Source organism: Nelusetta ayraudi, unplaced genomic scaffold (genome assembly GCF_046127955.1).
Source record: "Nelusetta ayraudi isolate G7.1 ecotype Tasmania unplaced genomic scaffold, CSIRO-AGI_Nayr_v1 ptg000071l, whole genome shotgun sequence".
Classification (NCBI taxonomy): domain Eukaryota; kingdom Metazoa; phylum Chordata; class Actinopteri; order Tetraodontiformes; family Monacanthidae; genus Nelusetta; species Nelusetta ayraudi.
The window spans coordinates 3,384,401-3,403,379 of NW_027466121.1; the positions used below are offsets into that span (position 1 = coordinate 3,384,401).

Consider the following 18,979-nt stretch of genomic DNA (forward strand, 5'->3'; position numbering starts at 1 on the left):
GGGTATGAGCTGCTTGCTTTGCACCTGAATTTTGCTTGTCATCATGTCAGATTAACAAGGCTTTGAGAACTCTGTGGTATTGTAACGTTAGAATTAATATCTTTCGTTTCCCATTTTTATCACAATCAGCTATTTTCAGTACTTAATGATTCCCGCTGTTTGTCCTGTTCTGACCCGTACTGCTCACAGCTTGATGCCAGGGATGAGCTTCTTTTTCTTTTTTTTTTAAGTTATCCTATTTGATTTTTCTACATTAAGTAATTCAAACTTACAGATCCGACACAGTCGGCTATAGTCTCTTATTTATCATAGTTTAAATCTTCGTTTCCTCAGAGGCACCTTCAAAGCAGATTGCAGTCAATCATACAAAGCTTTGCATGGATTTTCTTTAATTCCACGCCTGAATCAATTCCATGTTCCCCTGGAATATGAATATATCTTTCTTTTTAGTGCATCTACTACTGTTGCTCATATCTATTGTGAATAAATACAAATAATTTTGTTTTGGGATTAAAAAGAAACTTAGTGGTTGCGATAATGAGTGCACACTGGCTTTTCTTTTGAAGCAATGAGCTACACAGCAGATGAAAATAACAAGTGCAGTGCAGTGCAAGGCAGAAATAATGCTTCGGGTTGAGCAAGTTAAACCACATGGGCAACAGTGTGTCCTGTCACCAGATTGCAAGGAGAGTGTCTAATTACTTCATAATGTAAACAACGCAGGGAAAACCTACTTTTTTTCTTTTTGCATGCCTAGATATGCATATGTTTAGTCCCATGCATATGGCCGGGGATGGCTGGAGGCATACGAGGTGCCAGGAGCCATGATTAATGCACAGAGACTGAGGACCGGACACGCACAAGGTCCCTCCCAACATCATCCCAAGAGAGGCAACCTAGTTCTGCTGGGGATGCTGAGAGGAGAGACAACTTCAGATCAAGTTATTCAAAAGCCGCTCAGAGTGGTTGGCATTAAAACTCGAGCCTAAGCACACAAATGCACAACGTAAATGTAATTAAAAAATACAAGCTGTTATTTTCATACTAAAGTTAAGTTGGTACGGCAGGTGAGGTATCCCATCTGGACCAATCCCCCATCTCGTGACTTTAAGAGTCGATGGAGGAACAAAAGGAATGCATTGTTTATTTATGTTTTTAATTTTAAGCAGCATTTGCTTTTTCATATATATATATATGTATATATATATATATATATATATATATATATATATATATATATATATATATATATATACACATATGTATATATATATATATATATATATATATATATATATATATATATATATCAGAATCTAGTAGCCTACCTTGCCGTTAGCAGTTATTTGATTGATTAATAAGGGAGTTTGTTTAGACTCCTCCGGCTTGAATACAGAAGACAGGTGAGCTCACAAGTCGAATGCCCCATGGGAGAGTCTAACCCATTTATACTGACCTTCTTTAACTGGGGGGAGGTGTTAAAACAATAATTGTGAAGAATCAAATTAGTGTGTGTGTGCGTGTGTGTGTGTGCGCGTGTGTGTGTGCGTGTGTGCGTGTGTGCGCGTGTGTGCGTGTGTGTGTGTGTGTGTGTGTGTGTGTGTGTGTTTGAACAAGTAGTACTTGGGAGATAGAGGTAGCATTGTGACTGAATGCTAACTTGGCTAATGTAGGACTGAAATTGAAATTCCATTTCAGACATGCCCTGAATCCAGGTTTAGCATATTATTATTACACACATCTTCATAGTGGTGTTTTCATCATTTCATCATGGTGGTCACCCAGATGGATCAGACTGAAAGGCCTCTAGCTGGAGCCACGTCAACTTGCTCAATTCTACATCAAGGAGCAGCAACTCGACTCTGAACTCCTTCCAGACGTCTCAGCTTCTCACTCAAAGCCCCAACTAATTCCTGTTTTGCCCACATGTAGGTGTGACCTTGTACTTTTGGTCACTACCCAGAGTTCAGAATGTAGACAGTAAATCAAGACCCTTGCCTTGCCTCTCAGTTATATCAGACATCATTCCAACCTGCCCATCCTCCACCACTGACGCTTACATGTATGATTACTAATGCTACCACCACTGCTTTAGTGTACATTTCACAGCAATAAAGTCTCCCTTGACCTTTCAATAGCAAATGGAAGATATAAACGATTAAACTGGTACTCAATTGCAGCATGTATTGGTTTAAAAGTAAAATTTCAATCAACAAAGTTAATAAACTGTCCAATATCAATATTTCAATTAATAACTATGTTAAAACAAGAGCATAAGTTAATTTGTTTTTAAATGTAATTGATAAAGATAGAGAGAAAAGCTTAGAAAGTTCTATTGGCTGTGATCAAGTCTAGTGTTGCAGGTACTGAATCAGCCTGCATCAAGACAGTTCTTGAAGGACAATAAAAGATGTGCATTCCTCCTCCCTGACAATACAATAATGGGGTAGCATTGATTACATTAACATTTTAGAGTGCTGGCCTCATTTCTTCCTCTTACTCATTAACAGATGCAGAATACGGGGAGCATGAAATGCTTGCCCTTGTTTCAGATTGAGTACCATCTCATCTCATCAACGAGGTTGAGCAAAAAAGAATTGTTGTCCGTAGGTGGCTAAGGTGGCCCTGATACCAATACAGAGACTTTTTACCCATAAAAGTAAAGTTGAAAACAAGTATTTTTAATGATTTCAATAATTCCATTCTATTTCTGTTAGTATCAATGAGGTACCAAGATCAAGGGATCAATATTATATTATCTGTAATATCTATTATGTTGTGTGGCTTGATCTGCCCACCGCTAGTGTCTGTGTGTCTTTTCAGAACTTTTAGTGGCTCTCTGATAGATACATTTAAAAGACGATATGATACACAGCAGTTTTCTCACCGATGATCACTTAATTTGCCACCAGACTGTGGACATGATGCGTGAGCTGTGCGAGGGCAAGTTCATCTTATGTGTCATCAGTCTCATGAGCATGGGGTACTTTCTACTGCTCATCAATCAGGTTTGAGAATCAAAGCCATCATCTCATCCATTTCTCACATAACAAGATGGGGAAACCGCGAGGAGTTCCCTGGCAGGAGGATCTAACTTCCCACAGAGTTACTGAGTGCGCCAGTGCCCCTGGATTTATCCAAGTGAATAATGTAAGATAGACGGTGTCGCTGTATCTCTGTCAAACCAACCCCAGTCTCATGTCAGCATAGATCTGGGTCACTATCCCCAAGTGTTTCCTGCTGCTTTCATTAAACATTAACTGCTTCTAAGTATATTTTGATGTCTCTGTCTCTTGAAACCACAGATGGGTTCCACTTAAAAGGGAAATAAGATATATCCATTAATTTAGCAGCTTTGTATGTTTTTACTGGATTTTTTTTTGGCCTCCTCTGATAGTTTGGGTAAATCAAAGATCAACAGACTAAATACTAAGAAATTAAAAACCTTGCGGATCGTCCCTGAGAGACAACTGGAAACTCCAAAAGAGATGAATAATAATGGATGAGAACTGGTGGCTTACCGAAGTTACATACTGTATATCCCGACACAGTTTTGTCTCCCGGGGGAAGTCGGTCAGATCCAGGAAGTTGTCCACCACCACTTGGCCAATCAGATCATGACGGGAGAATCTATCAAAGTCGTAAATGCTGAAGTGCAGCTTACGGCTCGTCAGCTCGGTGTACTCGACAGGGAAGAGGAACACCTCGTCGAACACTGGGTTGAGAGTCTTGCGGTGCACCTTGGTCTGGTGCTTGGTTTTGCGGTCGGGAAGCAAGTAGATCTTGACGTAAGGATCAGAGGTCCCTGAGAAGTCCTTTGCAGGAAGGTCCTGGGCCTTGTGGATCTTCACGATCAGCTGCTCGAGGTCAAAGTCATATTTCAAGACGAAGTTGAGACGTCCGCAGCTGTCAGTGCGCCGGGTTTCGTCTGCATCCACTGAGCGCTGCTTGTAGAGTTCCGGTTTTATTCGTCCCAAACCAGACAAAGACTCCTGGCGCTGGAACTGAGCTGGGTTGAAGTCCGGATTGGACAAGTTCATCTGACGACGGATGGAGTTGTGCCTGCAATATTGAAATTCACTTTCATCATTTTTAGAATTCTATTTGTCTCCTGAAATCAATCACTTTTACCACCCTGAGTCCTTTTTTTCAGTAGTCCCCCTGTGACTTGCTCGCTTACAAAGACTCTCTGCAGCGAGTAGTCTAAATATCTTTTTAACTGTGGATTTCTGTGTGCTGGACTAATACTAAAATGTTATTGTTTTTACATGCTAGCGAAAAAAAATCATTCAGTCCAATCAAACAAGCCAGCTTGACTAAAATATCTTAACATGCTACCATTGCTGAAAAAGAAGAAAATCAATTTTCTGTAAATCACTCTGACCAACCCATACACTGTAATAGAATTGGAACACATCAATCAACTGGCCACACTTTCCAAGTTCCTAGTCCTATTTTTGGTTTAACTAAACTGTGTATTTGGATGTGTGTACTGACCGTACAGAAGAGGTCGGCTCAGTGATCTGTCTCTGGACCCTGTCCCTGGCCAAAGTGTGGACCTGGTTTTTCTCCACCTTGGTCTGGGTCTCCAGCGGGATGTCAGGTGACGTGTGGCTTATCTTCAGGCCGGACTCTGGGACAGTCATGTCCATAGGGGTCCCTATAGCCTCCTTCACACAGCCATCCTCGCTGTACTCCCTGTCCTCCCCGTCCACCTGCGCACAGAACAACAGCCACTGTCATGGTCTTCTGTGGGAATGTGGGGGGAAAGACAGAAGAAGTTTCCTGAATGCGTACTGGCAACAGCTCCATCTCTCTCGTGTTAAAATTACACTGGAACTAAACTCAATGTGGTCATTTTTCCCAGTTGAAATGCTTTCTTCTGAGTACTTTTGCAGGCACACGTAAAACTCAAACACACAATAAGCATTCTTCAGATTGGTCGTCTTTTCCAGAAAGTCCTGGAAAGTCACTATTTTGATGCAGGGCCACACAGAAAGACAAAAACTCGCACAAACTCTTTGGACTGCGGGAAGAAACCGGAGCACCTGGAGAAAATCCATGCAGACACAAGGAGAACTTGCAAACTCGCTCAGACAAACCAGGAGAAAAGTCCCTTTGTCTCCTTACCTCGATTAGGACGGGCTGTTGGTCTCCTCCCAGGAAGTGCGCCCCCTTGAGGACATCTGGGAGGAAACGGCCACTCAGTGGCACCCAGCACAACTTCCATGACACAAAGAGGGAGACGCTGAAAAGAGCCAGACCACAGGTGGTCACCAGCAGGGACAACAGGCTCACTGATACATCTGCGGGAAGGAAGATAGAGAGACGCTCAGTGAACAGTGAACACGGCTTCTGTGAGAGAAAAACACTGGCGCTGACAAGACCTGGCCACCCTGAGAGGACAGACTGTGTTTCTTCAGAAGGCAGAGTGCGAAAGAAAGACGTTACAGCGCCATCACCGACAAATTGTCTTTACATTGAGGAGAAAGCAAGAAAAACAGTCAATGAACAGTTAAAGAATTAACAGACATGCAGAATCAGTAAACTCAAAAATAACCATTTGGCGCCCAGCAAATGCGATATCCATCCATCCATCTGTCCATTTTTAATATCCACTTCTTCAGGCTTCAGGAGCTCAGGGTCATGGGGTCTGAGGGAGCCTCTCCCAGCTGTCATAGGGCCAAGGCAGGGTGACACCCTGGACAAGTTCGTGGCAGGGCCACCAAATTCAATAAATATATATTTTTTTAATATTTCATTTTTTTCAAACACATCCGTCTGTAGGTCAATTCTGTACACAAGAAAAATACAGTACACTTGATCAAGCGTATGATCATTGAACAGCGAACAAATTCAAAAGTCAAAAGTAGCGTCATTCTATCCAGCGCTCAGGACCATTTAACCTTTAGACTGGGTTGGTGATTAATGCCAGGAATCAGCTGGTATTTCAAGACCACTAATAAATGCCCTTCAGCCTGGGGTGAAATTGCTGTATTTTCTATATTTCCGCGCTTTGGAAAAGCAACTGAAAGCACTTCTGGTTTCAAAGTCCTCCTCCACACACAGCCGGATACTCAGACACACAAAGCAAGTGTCTCCTGCACAACTTTTGTGCTGCGATGGAAATTGCCGCTTGGAACAAATAACAGTGATGAAGGCTCTTAAGTCTGGAGCACCAGTAGACACACGCTGAGCAGAAACTGTCTCCTTTTTCTCTCTGCTCTGTGGAGCATGAATGTTGAAAGACGCTGCAAAAGAAAGTTGGCCAAAGTTTCGGTCCGCGCTGAGAGGCTTGTGCGTAACAAGCGGCCGACTGAACCCTTGCACGGACTCGTTTCCGCATGGCTCTATATTTTTGTACCGTGGTGCTTTGTGGTTTTCACACCAGAGGCGACATCTGTGACCCAATCTTCCTTTGATGAGCATCCCAGCAGTGTCTGCTGTCGACCCCGAAATAAAACCGTCGGATGTGGCAGCACTACCCACCGCACAGCCGCCAATCTGCCACCAATCAGTCGATACTGGTGGAAATGTCCTCGTTCCTTGGCAAAAAACAAACTTTTTAAGGGCTGGTTATTACCAGTAATAAAAGTGTGGTATGCGTAAGTGAAAATAAGTTGTGTCTGTACACATATGCAACTCTGATGCACTTGTTACACAGAAAACTGTATGATTGACGGTTGAGCAGTCATAGCCATCTCATAGTGGCCCCCTTTTCATACATTTGACTGTTTTTAGAAGCACATTTCCACCTGTGCTCTACGCTATCATGGCAGAAGGCCTTCCCACTGTGTGTTTTGCTTTCCAGTTTGGAACGACTTGTGTCCAAACACCACCTCGTTTTAGACCTCTGCGTAGTTTGACAACCTGCGGCCAGTAGACAATGAAGAGATGATAGCTAAGAGTGCAGACGAGAGAACACAAGCTCTTTTTGCAACGTTGTGGTTGTGTTGTGACATCCTCCTGTGTTGTATTAGATGTCTGTGTGAATTCATTTGAAGATTTTTTTTTTTTTCCCGATTACTTGACAAAACTGGTGCAGCTGTTAACAGCACTAGGTTAGGGGGTTTGTTTCGTTTCCCTTTGCAGCATTTGTTTTCAAACAAACTTTTTGATGTACTATTGACTCGGCAGTACTGTTTGGCATTCCTGTTCGATACTTATAGATTTACTCCTCCACCTATTTATTATTCTCAACTCTTTTTAACCACCTAAATTCTTACCAAAATAATGTTACTTCCTCCCTTTGAACTGTGAAATATGCCGACGATGTCTCTTTCTTGCTTTTTTCAGCTCGTTCCTGTATGACTCTCACGTTGCTTCACAAGCTTTGTCCTCACACACACCAACGCCTATGCACACTCACACTACTGCAACACTCCAGACAGTGCATTTTAATTATCAGGTGTTCACTCCGAGAAAGAAGTAGACCAATGCGGTGTGATTGCCGACATACCGTGCACAGACCGGTCACTCTCCGTGCTCATTCACTTCGTCCAGTGCAGCAAGTTGTTCAAGCATTTCATTGAGTGAAAGTCTGTTTAAAATGGCACATGCGCTAAATATGCAAATAGCTCACCAATCCCTTGTCAATGAGGTATCAGCACGGGAGGAAGGAGACCCATATGGCTCCAAAGCAGCATTTTTAATGATTAACTGGCATTTGAATTCTGTGAAATGATGCGAACACAACACAAACAGCCCAGTTTTGTGCAGCTCTGTAGCGGACACCAGCTGGGATGAAGTGAATTGTATGATGTACCGTGTGTGTCCTGACATAGCGCTGGGTTTGTGTTCCCAGCTGGCACGCACACAAAGCAGCGCACAGCTCATTCCGGCTCGCTCTGTCTGGTTTGATGTGCCAAATAGTTGAAGAATTGGTTTCATAAAAAAATAGATGTGTTCTTACCACCCCCCAAAATTCAGCTTCTTGGAGAAGCTGTTCTTCGTAAAGAACAACTCAAAATTAATTTCACTGCGATCCCTTTATTTGTTGGAGACCAAGAGATTTACTTTCAGGCCGGTCCATACTAACACGTCCACAGACATGAACACCTCCTGAGTTTTTCAATGAGCAAATCAGCCCAGACAAGCCTGTGGCTTTATTCGATTACCTTTGTCAGAGCCTTATTCTGAAGCCACAGAGTGTCTCTGCTGTGAAGCTGCCCTCGTGGGGAGCAATCACAGCGTCAGGGCCTGAAACCTGAACACCACGGCACTTAATTGCATTCTCGAGCACTAATAATCAATGAGGTCCCTGCTCACTAAAGGAAGTGCCATAATTATAATTATTGAAAAAAAAAAAAGAGAGATTGAAGAGGTCTTGATTAGTGTGATTATGTATGGTGGGGTTGCTTGAGTTCATGTAAATATGCATGAAGGAAGGACTGTTGAGCGGGGGAAAAAGTGATAAAATCATAAAGAGGAAACTTGGAGCAAAGCTGGTGTTGATTACAAGACACTTTCTGTCTCAATCAAAATTCTGGGTGTCATCTCGACCTCATTCCAACTGGCCAAAAATCAAGTTTAAGAAGGCGAACCATGGTCTTTGAAAGACGGTGGGATAGGGGTCAGAGCACTAGTCAATCGATTTGTACGTAGCGGTCTAACCAGCGTCCTACACGAGCCTTTTCTGTCTTGACCAGAATTGTACGGTAATTCTCCTGCGTCCCATCCCGTCCATTTCTAACAATTTGAACAAGCACATAAGCGAACGGCAAGTGAGTTTGAGAGAGTAGAGTTTTAAGCAAGAAAATGATTTTTGCTACTGGATTCCATTTGGGAGTGGACGCCGTGGCCCTGCGTTATCCCGGTGTGATGCAAACAAACATGAAATGTTGTTGTACGTCTGCGGCGAGCGAAGTTAACACATTCCTCCAGTGGCCGAGAGCTGCAGCCACACACCACTGCACAGGACGGAACACGGTCCTCATGATGATTTGTTGCAGATCAGAATGTGTGTGTGTGTGTGTGTGTTGGCAAGGTCGGGGTCATGATGTAGCTCATGATCAGCTGTTAGTCAGACATGGGATTTTACCATATGGAAGAGCTGGGAGCCATATGGTGACCGTCAGTGGCGTGGTCCCATTAATCAGAGGGAAAAATGGAGATATAATGGAAAAAAAATAATAATTCCAGTCCCATTTAAATAATGTAATTTGCTGAACTGACGTTTTTAGACCATTTCTCTCACCCAACAGTGCTGATAATATGGTTTCTTCTTTATGGTTCGCCTGACAAGTCCATCCAACTGCAACTGGTTTAAAACTCTGCCACTCAAACTATTTCCAATATCCACTCCTGCAGTCGTACGATATTACACCGGTGCGGGAAAAAGATCCTGGGTTTGAATACTGGCCGTGTTTCTCTGTGTGGGGTTTGCACCTTCTCCTCGTGTTCCAGCGGGTCTCTTCCAGGCACATTCAGTCGCACTGCTCAGGACTAACCACTCCATTCCGATCTCACAATTCTGTGTGTAGTGACGATAAAAATGCTTGACAACCTCAGACCCTCTTTACCTTCCCGAGCTCCCTCATCTTTAACGCACCCTGCTGTACTCTCAGCTTCTCGGCCCTCCAGCTCATTCCCTGCCTGCTCGCTTTTTCCACCGAGGGGTCGAGAGCCTTCAGTCGCTCAGACATGAATCATTTCAGTTCTATCACCTCCTTCATCTATTGCCTTAAAACTCATCTTTTCAAACAGTCATATTCCCTTTAACCTTGGGACTGGAATGACCTCGCTGCAGCACTTTATTGCTGGTTTGTTAAGTTTTCAAATGTTTGCTTTATTATTCTCTTTTTGTATCTTGACCCGTTTATAAATTAAACGTCGACAAACTCTTCAATGTGAAGACTCCTGTTGTTGCGGTCCAGGTGATTCTTAAAATGCAACGCTCCATGAATTACTGTTAAAAGATCTTAAAACAGAGGATGCAACTCAATGAAACCTGTTTTCAAATGGGGGAAGTGCCAGCTGTGGGAATTGGTCTGGATGTTGCAAATTTATTTTCCATCAAGACACCAGGAAAAAGACCTGATTACATCACGAGACTTTGTTTTTAGTAGGTTGGTAAAAAGGAAGATTTGTAGAGTGCATTTTATGTACATTTCTAAGAGTAAAAATACATAAATAAATAAAGTAGTTACAGTCGGCAAAGACAAATTTGAAAGCATCAAAATATTTGTTGAGAATCCTTGGAGAAAAAAATGCACTTTGCATTTATCGAACCAATTAAAATGAGTGGAGGGTTCATCTTCAAAGCACCTTTGGTTAAGCTGGCAACCAACAGGACTTAAGATGGAATAAGATAAGCCTTTATTGCCCCACGGTGGATAAATTTGCAGGCGTTAAACACAGTTCTTATTTTGTTTTACATATAGATAAAGAAAAGAGATTACCACACATTATAGTTTTAAAGCTCTTTGGATAAGACGATTGCTTGCTTGCTTGATCCAGCTTAGCACTTTTACCTTTTTAAATAGGGCTGCTTCTCAAACAAAACTGTCACACACAATTTATAATCAAGGTATAAATGACAAAATAGGAGCATTTATACTGAAGACAGACATACTTTGGGAAACATAAACCACAGACTATGTCAAGTTGTGCTGCACAATTGCACTTGGGATACTGTGTCTAATAGCACATCTGGACAGCTTTGATGATATTTCTCATGAAGCAGATATTAATTATTTTAGAACTGGTCACATAGGTTCAAACTTGACTTGGCAATGAACAATGTACCGTCTGTGATGTCTAAAGTAAAAAAAATATCGGTGGCCTTGCTAGATAGCTGGGTTGTTGAGAAATGAGATTTGCTGGCAGTTCATACTTGAGAGACAGCGGCATGGGTCAGGGTTCAAACTTGACAGAGACAGGGAGCTACTGGGGTTTGGTAACAGTGGCGGCTGCATCAGTCCTCCTAAAATTCCGCTCTGGCAGCCTAGCCGTGCTCCTTCTTCTTCTTGGCTTGCCTGCGAAGCCGCGTGACTCTACATTTTGGAAGCCAAACCCTCAAAAGACAAAGGGTACCACCCAACAACTTGGAAGCATAACCCGCCTTGTCAGCTCTGCATGTTTAATTTACCGCAAGTCTTATTGTGACATGCACGCACGCACGCTCCCACAGCTCGCAGAGTCGCATCTAGCTTCCGTCACTTTGCACGGGGGAGTCACGATTAATCTTTTCTGACCTTTTCAGGTGGTGTTTGTGCACGTCTGAAGGACGAAGGTGATCCACACACTTTAATCTTTGTGTGCAGGTCCCTCAAAAAATGAGATTGCATAAAACACCAGAAGGTATCAAATGAGCACTACAATTTACTCTATAATGCTAGTTATGTAATCCATGTTCACTGCTTCCTGGGGGTTTAGGTTATGATGCACTGACCTATTTTGTTGACAGCTTTATTTTGGTAATTTCAGCATGGTAGCGTCTACATGTTTGCAAGCTCAGGAGGTTCTGAGTGGGTATGGAGGCCCCAGCGCCTCTGAAGATGGTTCATTATGGGCCCATCACTGCCTCTGTTTAGTCCCAAAGTGGGGCAGACTCAGATCAGAGGCACACAACACACTCTCAGTGAATGCCAGCCCATTCCTGTTTACAACCCCAACACACCTACACAGATAATAACCCGCAATTAAACTGCTGTAGCTCTGTAAACATCAGCTGAATGGCTGATTCATCGGGACTCATTATTTTTTCTGACCTTTGCCTTGGCTTTGTATTCGCATTCATGAATTATAAATGTATGGCAAAATTTGTCGGGAAAATATTGATTTCTCCACCGTTACATAAAGTCGCGGTCCACCCAGGTAAATGTGTCTCCGCAGCCCTTTTATGTCTTTGCATGGAACAGATTTTACCAAACATTTCCCCATTCTGCTCGCTGTATTCAATTCTATACTGTATCTTAATTGTCTTGTCATTACAACAGAGTAATTCCAAGAAGTGTCACTGAATTGAGGTTGAACACCACAAACTTCAAAGGAACTTTAAGAAATGGCAAAGTTCACTTGTCGTTGTCGAGCTGATTTTGACATTTCGTGAGAAAGAGAAGGGAACTCAAGAAAATGCACTGGATTGTGTGGAAAACAAAATTTTAATTTCCAATCAAAACAATACATTTGATAGGCAATTTTGAATTAATTTGCACAATGTGGGTGTCGTAATGGTCTTGCCAAACCGTTTCAAAGTGAGAAGATAATGGAGCCAGATTACTAATATCGTTTAGACGGAGATTAGGCACTGAAGCCAGCGATTATTGCCAGTTTATTGTCTTCTGCAGTCAAAAGCCTGCTGCTGCTGGTGAGCGAGCCTTGGGCTACAGACATCTCATTAAACTCTGCGACGTACGATAGTCCTTCCTCTGGGGAACCCGGCGCTGAGTACAGTTCAATAAGCTACAACAGCAGAGTCAGCGGTGGGTCAATAAGAGACAATAGCTGAGGTGAAAGTTCATGAGTGTGTGTCTACGGGGAAACAACAGCATCTTGTTCAGGAAGCTGAAAAAAGGCCAAAGCTTCGAGGATGCACGTGTGGCTGCGGGAGAGGGAAGCAAGCATTTTCACTGGATAGGAGGATTTTAAATTAAAAGAAGGATAAAGACGTGAGCCATTAACTTTATTGAGCTCTTTCAATAAATATAATAATCCACTAGGGGCTCAAAGATATCCAAACCAAATATCCTGTGTTGGTGTTGCCTAGCAACAATACCCAGAAAATACAATCAAAGGTAATGAAGTTAAACTGTTCACCTTCTGTTCATCTACTCAATGCTTCATCTTGGAGAGGAAGAAATTAAAGCGCTTTCCTTGTGTAAACATTCCAATGGATCATCGCTCCCATGACTATGTAACCCATTCCAGTGTTGCGTGAAATCTCACACCCAGAGAGGTGCTGCAGCCGTAGATAAGTGCCATCAAAGTGGCGGCTCTTGTTTTTATGTCGATGGCTTTTTTCTTTTTCTTTTTTTCAGTGCAACAAATAATTTCAAGGGTCATTCAAGCTTGAAATAGTTGCACTCAAATCAAGGCTGGGTTCCATTCAGGAGATGAGAAGTCCTCATATCCCCTGCTGGTACACTGGCTCACACACTAAATGGAACATCATTTACTACTTTCAAAAGAAAGGAGTGCGGCAGTTTGGAGTCCAATTAATTGAAATATTTTGATAAATAAGTGATTTGTATTTGAAAATAAAGGTGCATATTACATTTTATTAATCACAACAACAAATAAAGACCAGTTCTTCTAATTAGGTGAGAAATTCACAAATGCAACATGTGTTTTTTTTTGTTTGTTTTGTTTGTTGTTCTTTTGTTTATTATGATGTATATTTCCCCCTCCTTGATGTGTGTATAAAAACACAAATTTGGGCACTCCATCAGTAATCCAGTAGTACTAGGGCCTACTTGCATGGCCCTAATGGTGCGAGTATGTTGCGTGAAAGCAGTGAGGAGCACTGATGAAAAGCACCTGGGGAAATGGAAAAAGCTTTTGAATGGCATAATCAATGTTCACTTCAGGGATGTTTAGCAGCTAATTGTCATTGATGACTAGCACTGAACTAAAGTGGCACCGGTCCATGTGTGTGGCGCACATGTTCGATTGACATGCAGCGGCAAGTATGCCGTCTGTATATGTTTGTCTCGGAGGCTCATGTTGCATAATGTGAAAGCTGCAAATGGAAATGAAAAAAACAAAAGTGAGTGCATTGCAATGCAACATCAATCCACCTTGGATGCAAGTTGCTCTGGAAGTCCACTGAGCAACAGGCAGTGCCTGCCAAATTTTGTAATCGATAGTTGTTTTTTTTTTGGAGAGCAAATAACAGTCATGATGAAGTCATAGTTGGATTGAACTGTTATTGAGTTGGTAAAATATAGTGCGACTAAACATAGATACAGATTCCTTGGCACCCACAGAGATTGTTGAGGACTGTGCGCGAATTATTCTGAGACGAGTGTTTGTGCGTATCAAAAACAGCGAGTCATGCGAGCGCCCACTAGCAGAAACAGAAGTCGGTGGCACTGCTACTAAAAATATGTTCATGAAGCAATGGCTCGGTAAGATAATATGACCAGAAAAATAGATGGCATACACTAGGTTGAGTGAGAAAACAATATATGTATGTAGTTTTTTGTTTTTTTCTATTAAAAAAAAAATGAGCTGAGACTTGCATTTCAGTCAGCAGTCGTGCAGAGTAAACTTGTAATCGTGCAAAGTTCAGTCCAATGTTTGTTCCTTTCCATTCTTTGAATGAATGTGCAAAATGTGGCAAGACTTGTAATAATTTCCTTTTTCCTTAGTTTGCATTTACTTTTTAGCTCATGCAAATGCTGTCTCTTCAATGTAACATCGTGTGCATTCTGTATTTTTCATGTATCAGTCATAGTCATAGCGTTTAGCGGGTGCGCCCAACCTCAACCAAAGGTTTGTCCACTCAAAAGCGTGCTTAGATCTGGAGTCATATTTCAATTGAAACAAGCACATTCTGCTTTTTATCTTCATTCAATTTCTTTTTTCAAAACAATGTAATAATTGCACTGCAATGCTGGAACAAAGCACCAAATGCATGGACTTTTTTAAAACCGCTTGTATAAATTTGTCTGTATTTTACCGAAAATTGGAGGATTTTCATGGCCAAGGACAGTAGGAACCTTGCACTGGTCACGCTGGCTCATCGGTAGAGTTTTTCTTTTTTTTTTTTTTTTTCAGATTACATCACAAGGCAGATGAAAAGGCCTTCTTGCCGCAAACTGTGCAAACACGGCAACGGATGCCCCTCCTCCCAGAAGAGGGAGAGAAGAGTCCTCGACTGTAGAGTTTTAAGCAAGAAAATGATTTTTGCTACTGGATTCCATTTGGGAGTGGACGCCGTGGCCCTGCGTTATCCCGGTGTGATGCAAACATGCATGCAATGTTGTTGTGCGTCCGCGGGCGGGCGAAGTTGGCACATTCCTCCAGTGGCCAAGAGCTGCAGCCGCACACCACTGCACAGGACGGAGGATGGTCCTCATGGTGATTTGTTGCAGACCAGAACGTGTGTGTGTGTGTGTGTGTGTGTGTGTGTGTGTGTGTGTGTGTGTGTGTGTGTGTGTGTGTGTGTGTGTGTGTTCCTCGCAATCTAACACAAGAGGAAGTGGGTCACAGCTCCTCGGGGGAAACCACGATGGTTGCTTGAACTTCCTTTTCATCATACATGTTTAATGATGGATTGTAACGTGCACTGGCCCAACCACAAAGACAACGCCGCAAACATGTAAACACGCGCGCAGAAACACACACACAGACACACACAGACAGGGAGGCGTTCACAAACAACAAACGCTCCCTTTATAATGAACCCCACATATAGAAGCGCAGTAGCCTTTAAGCTCTGGTATGCATTCATCAGCTTTAGCACAAACTCATCCTACACATGGCACACGCTGAATATTCATCACAGAAGATTAAAGTTTCCCCTGTGACTGATCTTCACACAAATTCTGAGACGCTGCCATGTTGAATATGAAATTTCAAGATTTTTTTTTTCTATAAAAAAAACCAATCTACATGTTATCAACTAGGTTATATTCCAAGTCAAAGCTGGAGCTCTTTTTTTTTTTTAGGGGGTTTCAAGTTGCCTTAAATCATCTTTCCTCACACTGGTTTCGCCTAAGCACACTGGTGTTGATGGGATACATTTTCCACCAGCCACTCCAGCGCTGGGTGTCTGAACATACAGTAGCTGCATTAAATCATCGCTCCTCTTTGTTCTTCCCTGGGCCGCGTCTGCAAAGTGCCCGGAGCTGATCGGGTGGGGCTTCGCTCTCCCTCCCTGCTCTGGCCACCAGAGACCAGCGAAACCCAAGCAGCACTCCCACCATCCAGTGTGCTGTGGGGCTAATGGACGCCGAGACGGGCTGGCAGACAAACGCACGAGGGGTGCGTTTGTGGAACCTGCTGGTGGCAAAGAATGCGAGCAACAAGTTCACAGCTCACACTCTTAACATTTGCCACGGTGGAAGCACGTACTTTCACGCAAGGTGGTTTGTGTTTAGGAAATCTTCTTTTTAATATAGATTTATTCTTTTTGATTGGCTGTTGAAATAAATCTGTTTGGTTTTTTTGGCAGATGCCGACAAATAAAAACATCCTTGTGTTTAAATCAAGAGAGGATGAAGTGTTAAAAGTGTGATCGGTTATGCGTGTGTTCCTCTTCAACATGGACGCTGCCGGAAAAAAGGAAGACGTGCCGAGTTTGAAGTTTGCCGGAAGCTTCTCACCTTTCACCTCCCTGTGAAAATCAAATGGTGGATTTCACAGCCTGCCAACATGTCTGCAGCCTGGGCGAAACCTCACAAGCCTTCTGTCAACACCCAAGCAAAGTCAAAAAAAGAGAAGAGAGAAGAAGAGAGAGGTGCACGGAAGCCTGACCTGAGTCCGTGTAACGCGGTCTGCCCAAGTCCCTGAAGTAGTAGATGAAATCCAGGCAGTTGTCGTCCTGCACCTCCCCCTTGGAGCACAGGTCGGACAGCAGTTCCAGCGCCTTTCGACAAATCTCATCCTCTGTTTCTGCAGGCATTGCCCACCAGCATCCTTCTGACTGGTCGGCCACTCCGACTGATCCTCCTCCGCCGCCGGCAAACCGGTCACTGGAGCGCGGGCTCGCACGAGCGAGGATACTTCTGCGCAAAGACGCACGAGAAGCGCCGCGGCTACACCCCGAGGAGGCTCCGGCGCGCTGCACGCATCCGTCGGATCAGGTTGAAACCCGGCGACGCCGCGAAGTCCGAGCCGGCAGCACTTTACCGAAGTGTTGGAAGTGGGAAGCTGGCGGCTTTTCAACGCGGGGAAAGTTTTCATCGGATAAGAAATCCTGCTTTTTTTTTTTTTTTTTATGGCGCTCGGCCGTCAAAGAGCGACTCCAACGCAGCGCGCAGTTCTCCTCTTCCACCTCCTCCTTCCCTTTTCTTGTTCTCCCCCCTTCTTCTTTTCTTCCGTCTCCTCTTTATTCGCCCCTTGACTCCTGGCTTCAGCTTCGCGGTGCCGCTGAATCACCACTGAAGCCTTCGGGCTTCGGGCAGCAGCGAGTCAAGGTCTTTGAATGAATGCTCGGCTTTCAGCGCCGCGCTCAATTATTCCTCGGCGCTCAGGGATGGAAGAGAGACACAGAGGAAGCTCTGCCTCCATCAGCGCTCCCTCCTCCTCCTCCTCCCCCCACCAACACCGCCACCTCCTCCTCCTCCATCACCCTGGGAGCCGCGGAGCAGCCTCAAACCGAGGAAGTCCGCTGCCCGCAGAGATGTCATTGCGCCGCTCCCCGCAAAGTCTCATGAAATTCTCACGGGATCGCGCGCTCTCCAGGCAAATCCAAAACAGACTGAATCAACAAGTTGCTCTTCCAGCGGCAGACCATTTTAATTTTGCACGGTTCTTTAATTTTTGGGTGGGGAGGGAGCACTAGATCTCCAAGTCAAGTGCTCCAAATGATCCTTGATTTAGAACTCTTCTCAGTCTTCGCTTGGCTCAGATGGACATGTTCAGTCACATCTTCATAAATAAGATCAAAATATTTAGCCAAGCACTGGGATATAAATAGTATTTAGTAGTAGGAGTAGTAGTCATCCAACCCAATCCTTTTTGTTTTCATGGCATGGTTTTAACAACACAGGGTTGCCAGAGTGCTCCACAACAGTAGTAGCCGTAGTAGTGATCTACTGTGGCGATGGCAAAACATGGTTGACATAGATTAGGGGTCCGAGCCGCTCGGCAGAATTTTGCTTAGGGCCTCTTGGAAGTCAGGACCATCGCTGGCCAAAATGATGATAATGAATTATTTGGTTCTACCTGTTAAAATGAAAATTAACGTGTTGCGCAGTGCCATGTTGATTTAGATCAACCAGGGTTAAAAGCACACCAGCTTGGTGGTGCATTTTCAAGGTTCTGCAAGATAGCACATCCTTCTGTCTTCGGCTACATTTAAAAAAAAAAAGAAAAAAAAAAAGCTAAATCCATGTCATTGTTTGGGAACACCTGTTTCCTTGTGAAGGTTTCGTCGAGGGATACATGACACGTATTGAAATAAATGTTGTGCAGTGCAAAGACAACCTCAGCAAGACACAGCATGTAATGGAAAAAAGCAGTAAACACAATAGTACAACTCTAGTAATAACAATAAACCAGAAATGGTTCCTCATGCGGTAAAAGTAAATTATTTTTTTTTTTTTATATTACAAATGATCACATGGTGATTTGTAGTTCTAGAGTGACGACACCCAGAAACGGTGGCACTGTCTTCCGACACTGCAATGAGACTCTCTCTGTTTCTAAGACTCTCTGTGCTTAGCGGACCAATAAAAAAAAAAAAAAAAAACACACAACACTGCTTTTAGTCCGCAATCTCTTTTATCCGGCCTCAAACACAAATAACCGCTTTGAGATTGGACACTGCGTCTGTCTATAAATCTTTACTGTGTCAAATAACCAGGTTGCTTCAAAGCTTGCTCTTGTCACCTCAGGCCTTGCCAACTCAAAAGCTAAACTGCTGTGCGACCACATCAGCGGCCCCCAGTGTGCTCCTGGGTGGCCGGCGTTTAAACAAAGTGAAGAGCCCAAACACCTGAGAGGGCCGACACACATCGAGCCTGACCTTTCGCTGATGGAAGCAACGACGGCCGAGAGCGGCGGATAAATGTCACATTAAAGCCCCGGCGAAGGAGCTAATAAAAGCCTGCAGGCGGCCATCTATCCGTCTTATTTTGTGTCGTGGTAGGACGATGGAGTTCCAAGTTTGTTTGTTTTTTTTTCTGTGCAGCCAAATGGACAAAATGATGTCAGATAGTTCTAGAGGGGGAGAGTTCAGTTACAGCCATGTTGTGAATGTTTGCTTGTGTTTTTTCAACCATTGAAACATATTGCCGTTATTGACAAGATTTTGTGAAAACTGCTATCGATATGGCGCAGAGCCGATTCTCATCCAAAAATATAATCT

General features: G+C 43.5%; 1 protein-coding gene across 1 annotated transcript in view; it reads right to left on the bottom strand.

Moving 5' to 3' along the window:
- Nucleotides 1-16,866, bottom strand: part of syt9b (synaptotagmin IXb) — a 28,119-nt gene extending 11,253 nt beyond the window's left edge. Inside the window, exons 1-4 of the mRNA XM_076042848.1 lie at nt 16,423-16,866; nt 5,131-5,306; nt 4,498-4,715; nt 3,522-4,062 (exon numbers count right to left, since the gene is read on the bottom strand). Coding sequence (XP_075898963.1) covers nt 3,522-4,062; nt 4,498-4,715; nt 5,131-5,306; nt 16,423-16,570 — 1,083 coding nt within the window. The 5' untranslated portion in view covers nt 16,571-16,866. The remainder of the gene's footprint in view (nt 1-3,521; nt 4,063-4,497; nt 4,716-5,130; nt 5,307-16,422) is intronic.
- Between the last annotated feature and the right edge of the window lie 2,113 nt (nt 16,867-18,979).